The 11830-nt window shown below is 41.6% G+C and overlaps 1 protein-coding gene across 2 annotated transcripts in view; it reads right to left on the reverse strand.

The window, feature by feature from the left end:
* The window catches only part of KAT6A (lysine acetyltransferase 6A), a 46536-nt gene extending 38609 nt beyond the window's left edge, over positions 1-7927 (reverse strand). The window contains exons 1-3 of one of the 2 annotated variants that reach the window (XM_062596722.1): positions 7848-7927; positions 6008-6057; positions 5124-5894 (exon numbers count right to left, since the gene is read on the reverse strand). In XM_062596722.1, coding sequence (XP_062452706.1) covers positions 5124-5726 — 603 coding nt within the window. In that variant the 5' untranslated portion in view covers positions 5727-5894; positions 6008-6057; positions 7848-7927. The remainder of the gene's footprint in view (positions 1-5123; positions 5895-6007; positions 6058-7847) is intronic. The other variant, XM_062596723.1, reaches the window with a different exon arrangement.
* Positions 7928-11830: the final 3903 nt, after the last annotated feature.

The following is an 11830-nucleotide window of genomic DNA, read 5'->3' on the forward strand; positions in this document are numbered from 1 at the left end:
ATGATATACACTGCAATAAATATTGTTGTAACACATGGTCATAAAATTTTTATCATCTCAAAACCATTAATGTATTTGCTTTGTAGCTGCTAAGAGATATAATTAAAAATTTGAGCAAGTAGCTAGCATGCTATGACCCCTATCTATTAGATAGATTATACTACCTCATGCTCTATCTTATGTACTTTTTCTTATTTTACTCTAAATGCTAAGTTTTCTAAAACAAGATGCTTTTGAGTTACCCTTTGGTATAGTACTAATACAATACAATTCAAACTATTAGATATTACAGCCCTACAAATAAAGACTGTTGTACAAAACAGAACAGGAACTGAAGCCAGGACATTCCAGATCAACACAGATTCAGTGAATCTTCTATTTCTGCACTGTCCACTAGCAAAGGTGAAAAACAACAACACAAAAATCTGTTTAAACATATCTTATCAAAAGCACTCTTGATGTATTGCAATCCTTGTCCTCAGCATTCTGAAGATGCAGCACAGATCTGCATGAGCAGTTTCTCACAATTAAATAGATGTGTTTCATAGCCATGCATAAATATGACATAGCTTTTCATGCTTCAAATGAATAGAGTATTTGAAACTAAGTGGCTATAAAAGAGAGAAATCAGTCTTTGTCATCTTGCAAATGCATTTTTTTTTGTACCAGAAGGTAAGCAAGGAAATAAAAGGATTGGTGATATATATAAAATATAGGTAAAGCAGGTCTCACTGCAGACTCAAAAGCATGCAACCAAGGCCTCTGACATCCTGACAATTCACAACAGGACTGATTAAAGAGGCTACTGCCCCCTGCTGTCCTCTGCCCCTTCAGTGAAGGTTCCCTCCCTCCAACTGCAGTAGTATTTCACTGTGCAGCACATAAAACTACCAATTTCATTTTACAGTAACACACTGAGCTACAAACTGCAGCAGTTGAGAAGCAACACACCACTTGCATTGCCTTGAAATGGCCACGATGACCCCTGGCAGAGATGCAAGGTGTTGGCAGGAAAAACTAATTTCCTAAATCATCCCAACGGTACCTGCCCTGATCACAAGCAACAACAAAACAGTAAAAACCCAAGTCAAATTGAGCAGTAGTGAAATATCCCAGAAAATTTCCTCAAGATACTCTATTTTTTTTTCTGAATACTCTTTTATGAAGACTTTCTATTCCCAAACATACTTCAATACCTAGCACATGCTAAAACAGTATGATTGTTGATTCTGTTCGACTTCTATGAACATGAATAAGTTCTGTCAACTACCTGAAGACTGATAGCATTCATTGTAAGTTATGATTTCTAAAGCAGCAAAGAAGTTTTTCCACTTAGAAAAAGAATTTTTTTAATAATAAATTGTAAAAATTTTCAAGAAATAAAACTGATCCTCTGAACAAGTGCTAGCATACAGAAATTGATTCTAGGAATATACTTTAAAGACTAAAATCATTTCACTCTGCAAGCAGACTAAATGCACATGAATCAGAAGTGACAGTTATACTTCAAAGAACTAGTTCATGTATCAGGGCTTTATTGTAGAAATTGGACTGTAATAGTACAATTACATATTTTATAGTCCAGCTGCACAGTATTGCTCTTTCCCTCCAGATACGAGAAAGAAAAAGAAAAAGAAAAAAAAATCATTGATGGATACTGGATTTGGTGCAAAACATTCTTTACTCCACACTTGCTATCTCTCTGGCTGAACGGATGTGGAGGCCTGATATCTACACTTCCTCAGCTCCATCTATGTTCAAGGAATAGTACTTGGCCTGATACTTAACCAAGAAGTGGAATTCATTGTTTTCGCTTTCATTACAATTTCAGTACGAACTATTTACTTCTAGATATTGCAACAGTTTGGCCATCCCCCTATCTACCTCCTTCCTTTCCACAAAAGGGAATAGGTATCACAGATCTTATCAGTCTGTCACCTACTATACAAACAATATCAAATTCAATTCCAGCGTTTGGTCCAAGGTGTCACAAGGAAGGTAAAAATAGCTCTTAACTGCATTTCCTATTTTAGCTTCCAAACTACAGGAAATTGAAGAAAAGGCCATACTTCCCAAAAGGCTGTGCGTGAGTGAAAGCACATACAGTACTTAAAACTGAAGTTAAGAGAACTCCCTTTTTGCTACCCACTGTTCCTAACAGGTAACCAAATTTCAGCAATGAGCTCTGCCCATCAACAGCATTTTGTTTGTTTGCTCATTTTAATCCAAATAGTGTCTATAAGACTCAGGATTTCACAACCTGTCAGCAGCATGTCCTTACTGCATCAGCCTGAGAAACCATGATAACCTGCCAAGCTTTTTGGCACTGAATGTGGTAACATAGTATTCACAGAACACTGAGGTTAAAAAAAAGAAAAGAAAAAAAAAAAACTTTGAAGAAAAAAAAAGAGATGTAGTAAATATAAGATAGTAAACATAAATAGTTCTATAGTACTATTTAACATGTATATTAAAAGTTTAAGGCTACAAATTCCATAGACTTCCTACAAGCTAATCATAATAAAAGGGAAAACATCCAGGGTTGAGTATTTGTTCTCAGGTATCTAATACAAGTGACACGACTATCAAACACTGCCAGGTAAGTACTTGCAGCTCAGTTAAACAAACAAAAAGAAGAAAATATTATTCCTTTAAGGATCCCAAATCTAGATCATAAGAAAATATGAAAAGTTGTTAAATGGATGTTAAAGACCAAACACGGTGCAATAATAAAAGAAAATAAGAATACAGAAATCATAATGACATTTCTCTTATTCACAGGTTTGGGAGGCTGATGTTACATTAACATGGTTGCTAAGATTCTTCTAAAAATCTGAGTTACATTGTTGCCACACTCTTGAAGAATCTATGCACCATGATTAAATTGGGGGGGGGGAGAAAACAGAACTGTACACCCTTCTCAAGGACCCAATAACCTGAGAAATTGACTGCTTCATAGTGTGTATTTTGCACCTGCATAACTCTTTCAGATTTAACACAAGACAGTAGCGGAGGAAGATTATCACATAATGTCTGCAGAAAAAATTGTGCCTTAGCAATTCTGCACAAGAGAAATTGACCTTTTGGTTTCCATTGACCTGCAGGTCAATTAAAACTGGCAGAATTTACATAGATGTTTTAATTTCACATCTTCAAAACGACTCAAGAAACAAGCATGCAACTCAGCATGGATTACACAGCACAGATATGGTACATGAAGAGCAGAAATCTAGGATCTTAGTTTTAAATAAAGATCAGAAGAATTCATTGAATAAATCCCTTGCAAAATTTGTTGTACTTACTGCAAAAGAGTTTACAGCATGTAACACCATTTCTAATGTTACTAGCAACCCTTTTAACTTTTAAACTGCTCCAACCTCAGTCAGTAGAGAGGAATTAAGGAGCAGATGTAACAGCTCAAAACATACATATACACACATACATACACACGGGGGGGGGGGGGGGCACACAAACCCCAAACCAAATGCAGCCTTTATAGTAGCCCATAGAATCATTCACCGCTCTGACATATCCCATGTTAAGATGAGGAAGCCTCCTTGGAACAATTCACCTGAAAGAAAAACTGCACTGGTCCCGAGTTTTGGCACATTACAAGAAAACTGGATAGGCTGTGAAATACAATGTGGTAATAACATGCACAGCTAATATTTTCCACTGTTACTACCACTCTCAATCCAGTTGCCACATGCATCAGTCTTGTTTACAAGCTGTTTTCATACCATTTTATAACTCTACCAGTTTGACTAGAGATCTCATTGGAGAAGCACATAAGAAACATATGTAGACAGACCACTTAGAAAAGGATGGAAGAAGCTGGCAAAATTTTCAAGATAATCATATTTAATTCTACATTTCAACAGCCCACAACACATCACTGTCACTAGTAAGTACTGTGTCCACAGCAGTCCTCCTACAATTAAAACACACAAGAACACTTATCAGTGATACAGCAGCTTTGCAGGTTTTTTTTAAGGAAGAAGATGCCTACAGTACTTAAGTCTTCAAACTCTAACAGACCATAAAGAAGCAGTCTCTCTCGAGTCTGAAACTGATCTGAAAAGCATTGGCAGCACACACTTAAAAGAACTCATCACTGAGGAGGTTATTTCCAACAAAAAATCTGTATCATGGCTGAAAAATATATATCAAGCATTATAGACAGATAAAATAATTTTCATGTTCCAGAAATCCTGGACTTGTAATGCAAAGGTATGAATTACTGGCAACTTGGTCTACAATAAACGAAGAACAGACTTCAGCTTTACTCTATTTCCACAGCAGTATAGCAGGGACAGAAAAGACACTGACTGGGTATCAATTTTGCTCAGCCAACTTGATCTCAGTGTTGTATCAGTGAGTAAAAGATCTTTCGCACACAAAAAGATGGAAAGAAGAAAAAAGGCATACAAATAAGAGAAAACACAAACTGCTTTATTTTTTTCTCATGAACCACCCCCAAAGGTTGTAGGGCACACAAAAGGGAGTAGAAGTTCATTAGTGTTCACGCCAACATTTGCTTGCTCTCCACATTCCCCAGTTTCAGCCCTTCTTTTAACTGCTATATTCTACATACTTTTCCTTCATATTTTACAAGAAATCTGTGCTGAGACAGAAACCAGATTTTTTACTATTAATGCAGAAAGCCTCTAACACAGTATTAAGCCCCAACTGCTAATCAGAGCTTCACTATGTCACTTGTATTCAGATAAGCAGCTGAGCTGGCAGTCAGATAAAAATATGAAAATAAGATGCTTTTCAAGGCTGCTTTGCAAATCTACCTCACTTTGAAGTATGAAGGTTTACTTCCCATGTTTTGCTAACATAACTCAAGTAAGCCTCTCATCATATGTTCAGTTCCACCATATAGAAACATAATAATTGAATTCCTCTTAGTAAGTCATTTGCAGTTTTCAGGTCCAAAGTGCAAGTTTTTACCCATTAGGTTTCCTTTGGTCATGCCCAGAAACTTGGAGGAAGCACGATCCTCAAAGCACATTGGTCATTTCAAACTTACAAGATGCAACTTAAATTGACCTCAAATTGCAACTCTGTATTAACACATCATCAATTCCAATAAAATTCTGGTGCAAATGGAGTCTTACCTTATCCTTTTCATGGGGAAGGAGACACACTGGAGGGAGACAGGAAAGAGACTCACAGCTCTCCTTCCCATCGGCATTAGTGGTTGCCTTAGTGTTGAGCTGGTACAGAGGTCCATCTTTAAGAAGCCTCCCATGGCCAACAGCACGTTTGACAGCTAATCTTAATTGCTGGTGAAAAACAGAGGCAGCACTACCTCCAAATAACGCAGACACATCTTTCTGACCTTTCAGAAAGCGCTCAATATTCTTCAAGGATGAGCCACTAGATTCAGCCAAGCCCTCAATTGCGCGTTTGATAAGTTTATTCCAGTCCACGTTTGGTTTACCATCCAACTTTCCATGGTTCCGAGGCTTTGGAAGTGCTATTCTCCCAGGATTATCAGGATCCTTGTAGGAATTGAGACCCTTATTGGAGACTTTTAGAATAGTTCCATCCTTAACGCTCAACTCTAACTGTTCCAGAACAGTTTTGCGGTCCAAACCATGTGACGAAGATACTGCATTGCATATCCTCTCCTCCGAAGGACGCTGTTTTTGTTTCTTTACCTTTTTGATCGCCTCCAAAATCCACTCCGTATACAGCGGGTTGGCGAGTTTTACCATGGTGAAAAATTCTGTATATCCATAGAGTCGTTATCCTTTATCCCGATGCTGAACAAGTTTCACACCATGGGAAAACAGATTCTCGGATGATGGTAAACAGTTAACCATAGCATACACGTTTTCTGTTCTGAATTACTCCTCCTTTCTCAGACCTGAATTGTTTTCAAACTGAAAAGAGGAAAGCAAAACAATTATAAATTTATTCATTCCTTCTAGTAAATTCCATAGCAGCTTCCTCTGAAGTTTTCCCACAAAGATACTAAGATTTCAGCACATCTCACCTCGACTTCAGGTCTTTACACTCACAATCAGAGAAACTGTAACATTAGGCCTGGAAGAAAACAAGAAGACAGTCATTTCCAAAGAATGAAAAGGAAAAAAAAAACTATAGTAATTCATTAAACACATAGTAGAGTTTTTAATCCGTTACTACTGTTCTGAAACACTTAATCATATATCTAAGGTCATATATTTACTGCAAATAAAAGTATGACTTAACATTGAAATAACTAATCCAGTATATCCTAGTGGAGGGAAAAAAAATAAGAGCAAGAAGGTCAGTTAATTCTGCACTGAGTTTATATCATTAGTGATCACAATCTACATTAATGAGGCGGGGGGAAACAAAATCAAGGATTTTTAAAAAGCAGGAACTCTCGTGATTTTTGCCCACTGAAGACAGTGCCTGAAACTTAAATAGAAAGCAGTAAGAATTGTCAAGAGCCTTGACCAAACAGCAAGAGGGAAACTTTCAGAACTTTTCCAGGAATGTAATAATAGGTCTAACTCCCTCCTGCTAAGAAAAGCTATGACAGTTGTTCCATTAAGAAAAAAAGAAAAAAAAACAGCTTGAGATTGTAATTAGATGTTCCATTTTCAAAGACCATAGGAAAGAAGAATACAACAATATAATCTTCCACAGATGAGACACACTGAAAACACTTGAGGACAAAGTAACAGGTGACCATACACAATGAAGAAGGAATGCTTATGTCACTGCTAATTAAAGATGCAGATGGAAGGGTATGAGGCTCTACTTCACAGTCTTTTTAGCATTTGTTAAAAAAGACTTTTTCTCACCGTGGTAACAATACATTGAGGCAAAGTTCTACTGTGAAAGTACACTAACCTTAAAGGATTTATTCCTTTCAGTAAACAGTTTATAAGATTTTATACAAGAAAAGTTTTAGTTACGAGTTAGTTGTCGACACAGTTCTCCCACTCTGCTTTCTAGGAAGTACTAAAGAATTTATCAACACACAAAACACATTTGCACACAGCATCAGACACATGCACAGACAGACCTTCGCACAGCTCCACACAGCCAGTCATGGAAAGATTAAAAACTACTGTTCCAACCAGAGAAGCAGCAGTGCTTGCCTAGAGCTCTTGCCCCACTAGCAGAGGTGGAGGGCAAGGCAAAGCAGTGCACCGGGGTGCCCTGGGACCCTGAGGGCACAGGCAGCCCTCCCTGCCAGGCGCAGCTCGGGGCCCAGCCCGTTATGTAACCGCCGGCCAGGCCGGGGCGACGCCAGCACAGTCCCAGCGGCTGCCCGCGGGCTATCCGCGGACAGCGGCCCTGCACCTGCTGTCCCTCACCCCCCTCCGCCTTCCGGGAGGGACCCCCACACGGAGCCCCGGGTGGAGCCCTGCTCCAAGCGAGCGCCTCGCTCCGCGCAGACCCAGAGAAACGAGGCGCAGGCCACCAGCCGGGCCCACACTCCTCTCCGCCCCCCCCCCCCCCCCGCGCAGAGACGGCAGCGCAGCCCGGCTGCCCGCACCGGCTTGGCCGGGCCCGCGCCCGCCTCATCCGCGCTCTCTGGCGCCAGCGACCGAGCGAAGCCCAGCCCGCGGCCCCGCAGCCTGCGCCGCCCGCCTCATCCGCGCCGCGCCGCGGCCGCCACCGCCCCCTGCTCCAGGCTCCAAGCCTGGCGGGCCCAGCGGAGCGGGCGGCCGGGTCCGGGCCTGGCGCAGAGCGGCGATGGGGCCGGAGCAGGCCGCGAGCCTGGAGCGCCCAGCAGGCCTTCCCCCGCCGCAGGCCGGAGTGCGCGCCGGCCGCCCGTGCCCGTGCTCCTCTGCACCGGGCACCCGAGCCGGCGCGGCGGCGCCGGCGCCACTCACCGAGGCCTGAGGAAGCCGAGAACCGAAAGGCAAAGGCCGGACGGCGGCGAAGCCCGAAACTGACACGGCGGCCATCTTGGGTCCGGAGCTCTGCGACGGGGGGAGGGGGCGTGAGAGGGGAACAGCCCGCGGCGGGCGGGGGAGCGCGCGGGGAACAGCGCGGCGCGGCGGGAAGGGCCGCGGAGGCGGAGGGCTGCGCGGGCGCGGCTGGCGGCGGCGCTCGGCGGGGCTGCGGCAGAGCTGTGAGTGGGGCCGCCCCGCGCGGGAGTCACGGGCAGCGGGAGGATTTGGGCTAGTCGCCGTGAGCGCAGCCCGCGCGGTGAAAAACCGCCTCGCGCTCCCGGGAGCCACCGGCTGCTCGAAGGCAGGCCGCGCACGGCAGCGCGCCTCGCTCGGCCTGAGGCGATGCCGAGCCGCAGCTACACCTGCGCGCACTCAGGCGCTGCCCTGCCTTTGCGTACCTGTGTAAAGCAGTTTGCTTAGCTTTCTGACATTATCTCCGATACAGCATACTTTGGGGATGCATTCCGGGTTGTATCATAAAACTACCTTGCCGGAACACTAGCTATTCTGTGCTGAAATAACGGAGGACCTAGCTACGTGTTTTGTCTTGGTTGTGCATTAGGCTCCACAAAGCTGGTTGTTTATCACTGAGGTCAGACAGGGTCTGTTTGAACACAAAGCCTCACCTTCTCTGGTTAATTTATGGATTTCTGTTGCTTTGAGCAAACCTTATATTGATCAAGCGAGTGTCAAAAGCAGGCAGGAATTGACAGACTCTTAACGCTTTAAAATAGAGCATTGTCTCCTACATAATATTTGATTAAAATAATCTCATTTGGTTATCCATACTGTATGGTTATGTCTTGTGTGCAAGTCTTTAGCCTTTCTTTCCAGCTCTGTTTTAGTTTTGCATGTGCATATAGAAAGGCAATTTTTACCACTTACTTAAAGGAGAAATTTATACAATTTTATATTGTATAAAATTTAATGTTAGCTTCCTTTTTAGAAAAGAAAAAAAAAATCTTAAGAAACATTCTGGAGACAGAATTGATAAACTTGTTCAGTGAGAAATTTCTTAGTTGAGCAAGAGGAACTCTTTTTGACATTTTAACACAATAAATTTTTCAGTAAGAAAGTAGTTGTTTTCAGTCGCATGTTGCTTGAACCGTTTTGGGTAGCAATTGACTCTGAAGTGCTACTGCACTAGATACTGTACAACTAGTTCTGTTGCTGCCCTGTAGACAGGAGAGGTCTGGCCTTGCCGTTACAGGGTTGGCTTCTTGCTACAAATTCTTCTCTCCTACCTCTTCCCAAGCCTTCAAAGTTCAGTGCTGCACAGCTTCTAGGACCCTAAATTATGAGGCTATGATACTAAATTCAGAAAGGTTCATGAAGATATAAACATAACTTACACAGAAGACAACGTGAGCAAGCAGAGCAAGTACAAGGGAGATTCGGTACGCAGCAGTGAAACCAAACTTTCTGTGTTCTTTGAATTGAGTATCAACCTATAAACTGCTTTCTGTCTCAAAATTTGCAGTAGGTTATTATTAGCACCCTTGCAAAATTAATAGATGTCGTACAGTATTTTAGAAATAAAAAATAGCCTGTTTTTTTCTACCCTCTTTTTTTATTTTCACAGCACAGGCTGACAATTAAATCATCAGAATTCCTGCATATGGCAAACTACAGATGGTAAGGGATTGTTTTATTATAAAGACAGTGCATAGTTTGGCAACATCATTTTGTAATGTGGCTCTTTGTGCCCATGCTTCCCTGGGGGTTGAGTACCTGAAGTGAAGTCTACTGTGCTGTTTTCAGGCTGTCACTAAGTTATCCAGCAGTTCAAAATTCTGTTCTGGCAGCATCATCTGCAATGTTCTCCTTTTAGTTTCCAATTTCTATGAGCTCCTGAGCCACTGTGGAGAAAATAATTTATTTACTTTCTCAACAAAACATGATCTTTGTGCTAATGGTTTAGAAGCAGACACATGACATTTCTGCAGGCGTGAACAGCTGTATAACTACAAATTACTCTCTGCAGGTGCCAGTAAAATACTGGAAAATTTTTGGAAAAATTTAAACTTCAGAGTAGTGTCTGAGCTACACAGGCACTCTTTAAAAGTCAGAACTGCTCAAAGAATTTTGACAAAGTGTCCCTCGTGATTACTTTTTTGTACTCCCTCTCTTCCTTTAACAACCTTTTCCTTTGGTATGCACAAATAATTTATTGCTCTATGCTTGCTCTTGCATCAGTACTAACATTCCTGATGATTAAAGAACCTGATGTTACCAGAGGAAAAATACAGAATCAACAACATCATGAACTGAGTAAATATTCACAATTTTGATGAGGAATGCAAACAATCAGAAGGAAATGGCAGTTTTTAAGCAATGTGTAACACATCCAAACTTGAATAGTGTTTCGTGAGACAAATACCTGTATTGAAAGGAGATACTCCTGACTGAGGTTTTTAATTTACAGGTTTAAAGTAGAAAAGTTTGAGCTTCTCAAAGAACCTTGTATATGTATAAAGGTTTTATGTGCATATGAACAAAAAAAATTACCTATGCTGTTGGTCAATTTAACTATATGTTGCTGCTTCCTGTCTACCATACCTGTGTGGCTCCCATAGTAAACTCTCCAAGTGCCTCATAGCCTAATGTAGTAATAATCCTTAGAATAACTTTTTGTTATTCTTTTTGTTGAAAGTTTTGTTAAATTGTGATTTAAAAAACTATTATTTTTAAATTTAAAATACTGTCATAGTTGAATGTCTGTTGTCCCTATGCTGATCTTAAATGTATAATCCATTACTTTAACTTGAATTAAAGACATCTAAAAACAGTACTTGCTTTTATATTTTTTTAAAAATGCATTTGATACAATTCATGACTGTTAAAGTTGAATTAGTAAATAGGTCATTTCTCCTTCATTATTTTTTGTCATAGTAAAAATCTGATCTGGTGCATATTAAATCATCTAATACCTTAAATAAGGATGTGTGCATACAGTGGTAAAAGGTAATATCAGAATAAACCAACCAAAAAATCCCTATTTCTTGGGAAAAATAGTCACAACGTATAAATACAAAATAAGATATAAACTTTAATCTGTGCATTTTTTTTTTTTTTGCATTCGGATATAATCAATCCATCCAGCTTACTCATTTTCTGAGCTTGGTGGTAAAACTGCCTGACTGATTTGCCCCTAGTCATGCACAAAAGTCAGGAGTGAAAGCTCAGATCTAGGTTTGCAGATGCTTATGCAGCTGTCCTAGTCAGTAGGTGGTCACCTTCCTTCACATTTAATAAAGGCTGTATGATAGATAGCATCTTTCCTGTAATAGAAAGGGCTCCTTTTCTGTTATTCTTGTATTTATGACTGTTCCTTCTAGAATAATAAAATGGGAAATTTACTGCTAATGGCATTGCCGTACTCAGAAGTCCATAGATCTGCTAGGTGTACACGTGATAAACCTCTTGTAATTATGGAAAGAAGCCACTTGGTGTAGAGTTTATATGCATCTTGCATGACGATTGTTTTTCATGCCAGCTGCACTGTCTTTTCAGTAGCAGTATGACTCTACGGTGAAAAAAAACAGTGGAACAGTGGAGGGGAAAGCATTTGGCTGGCTGCTCCTCACTGCAGAAACTGGGTTACTAAAGGCGGTACCGGTATGTTCGCCATGGAAAAGGTGAGGACGCGCTGAGGTGATGCACTCAGTGCAGTTCAGCCTAACTCGCTGCAGCTGGACGGGGAAGGCGCCCTCGGTCCGCCGCGGCCCGGGGGGCGGAGCGCGCCGCATCATGTGCGCCGCTCCGGGGCTGGGCGGCCGAGTTCCAGGCTGGGGCTCGCTCCGCCCCTTCCGGCAGTTCAGCATCAGCTGGTGGGGCGTTGGGGCGTTGCTGGGCGCGCTCTCGGGCCTGCCTCGAGGCTGGGCTTGCCGCTTCTCCAATCGAAGCTGAGAATAGTGTCT

The sequence above is a fragment of the Rhea pennata genome, chromosome 28, assembly GCF_028389875.1.
Source record: "Rhea pennata isolate bPtePen1 chromosome 28, bPtePen1.pri, whole genome shotgun sequence".
In the NCBI taxonomy this organism is placed as follows: Eukaryota; Metazoa; Chordata; class Aves; order Rheiformes; family Rheidae; genus Rhea; species Rhea pennata.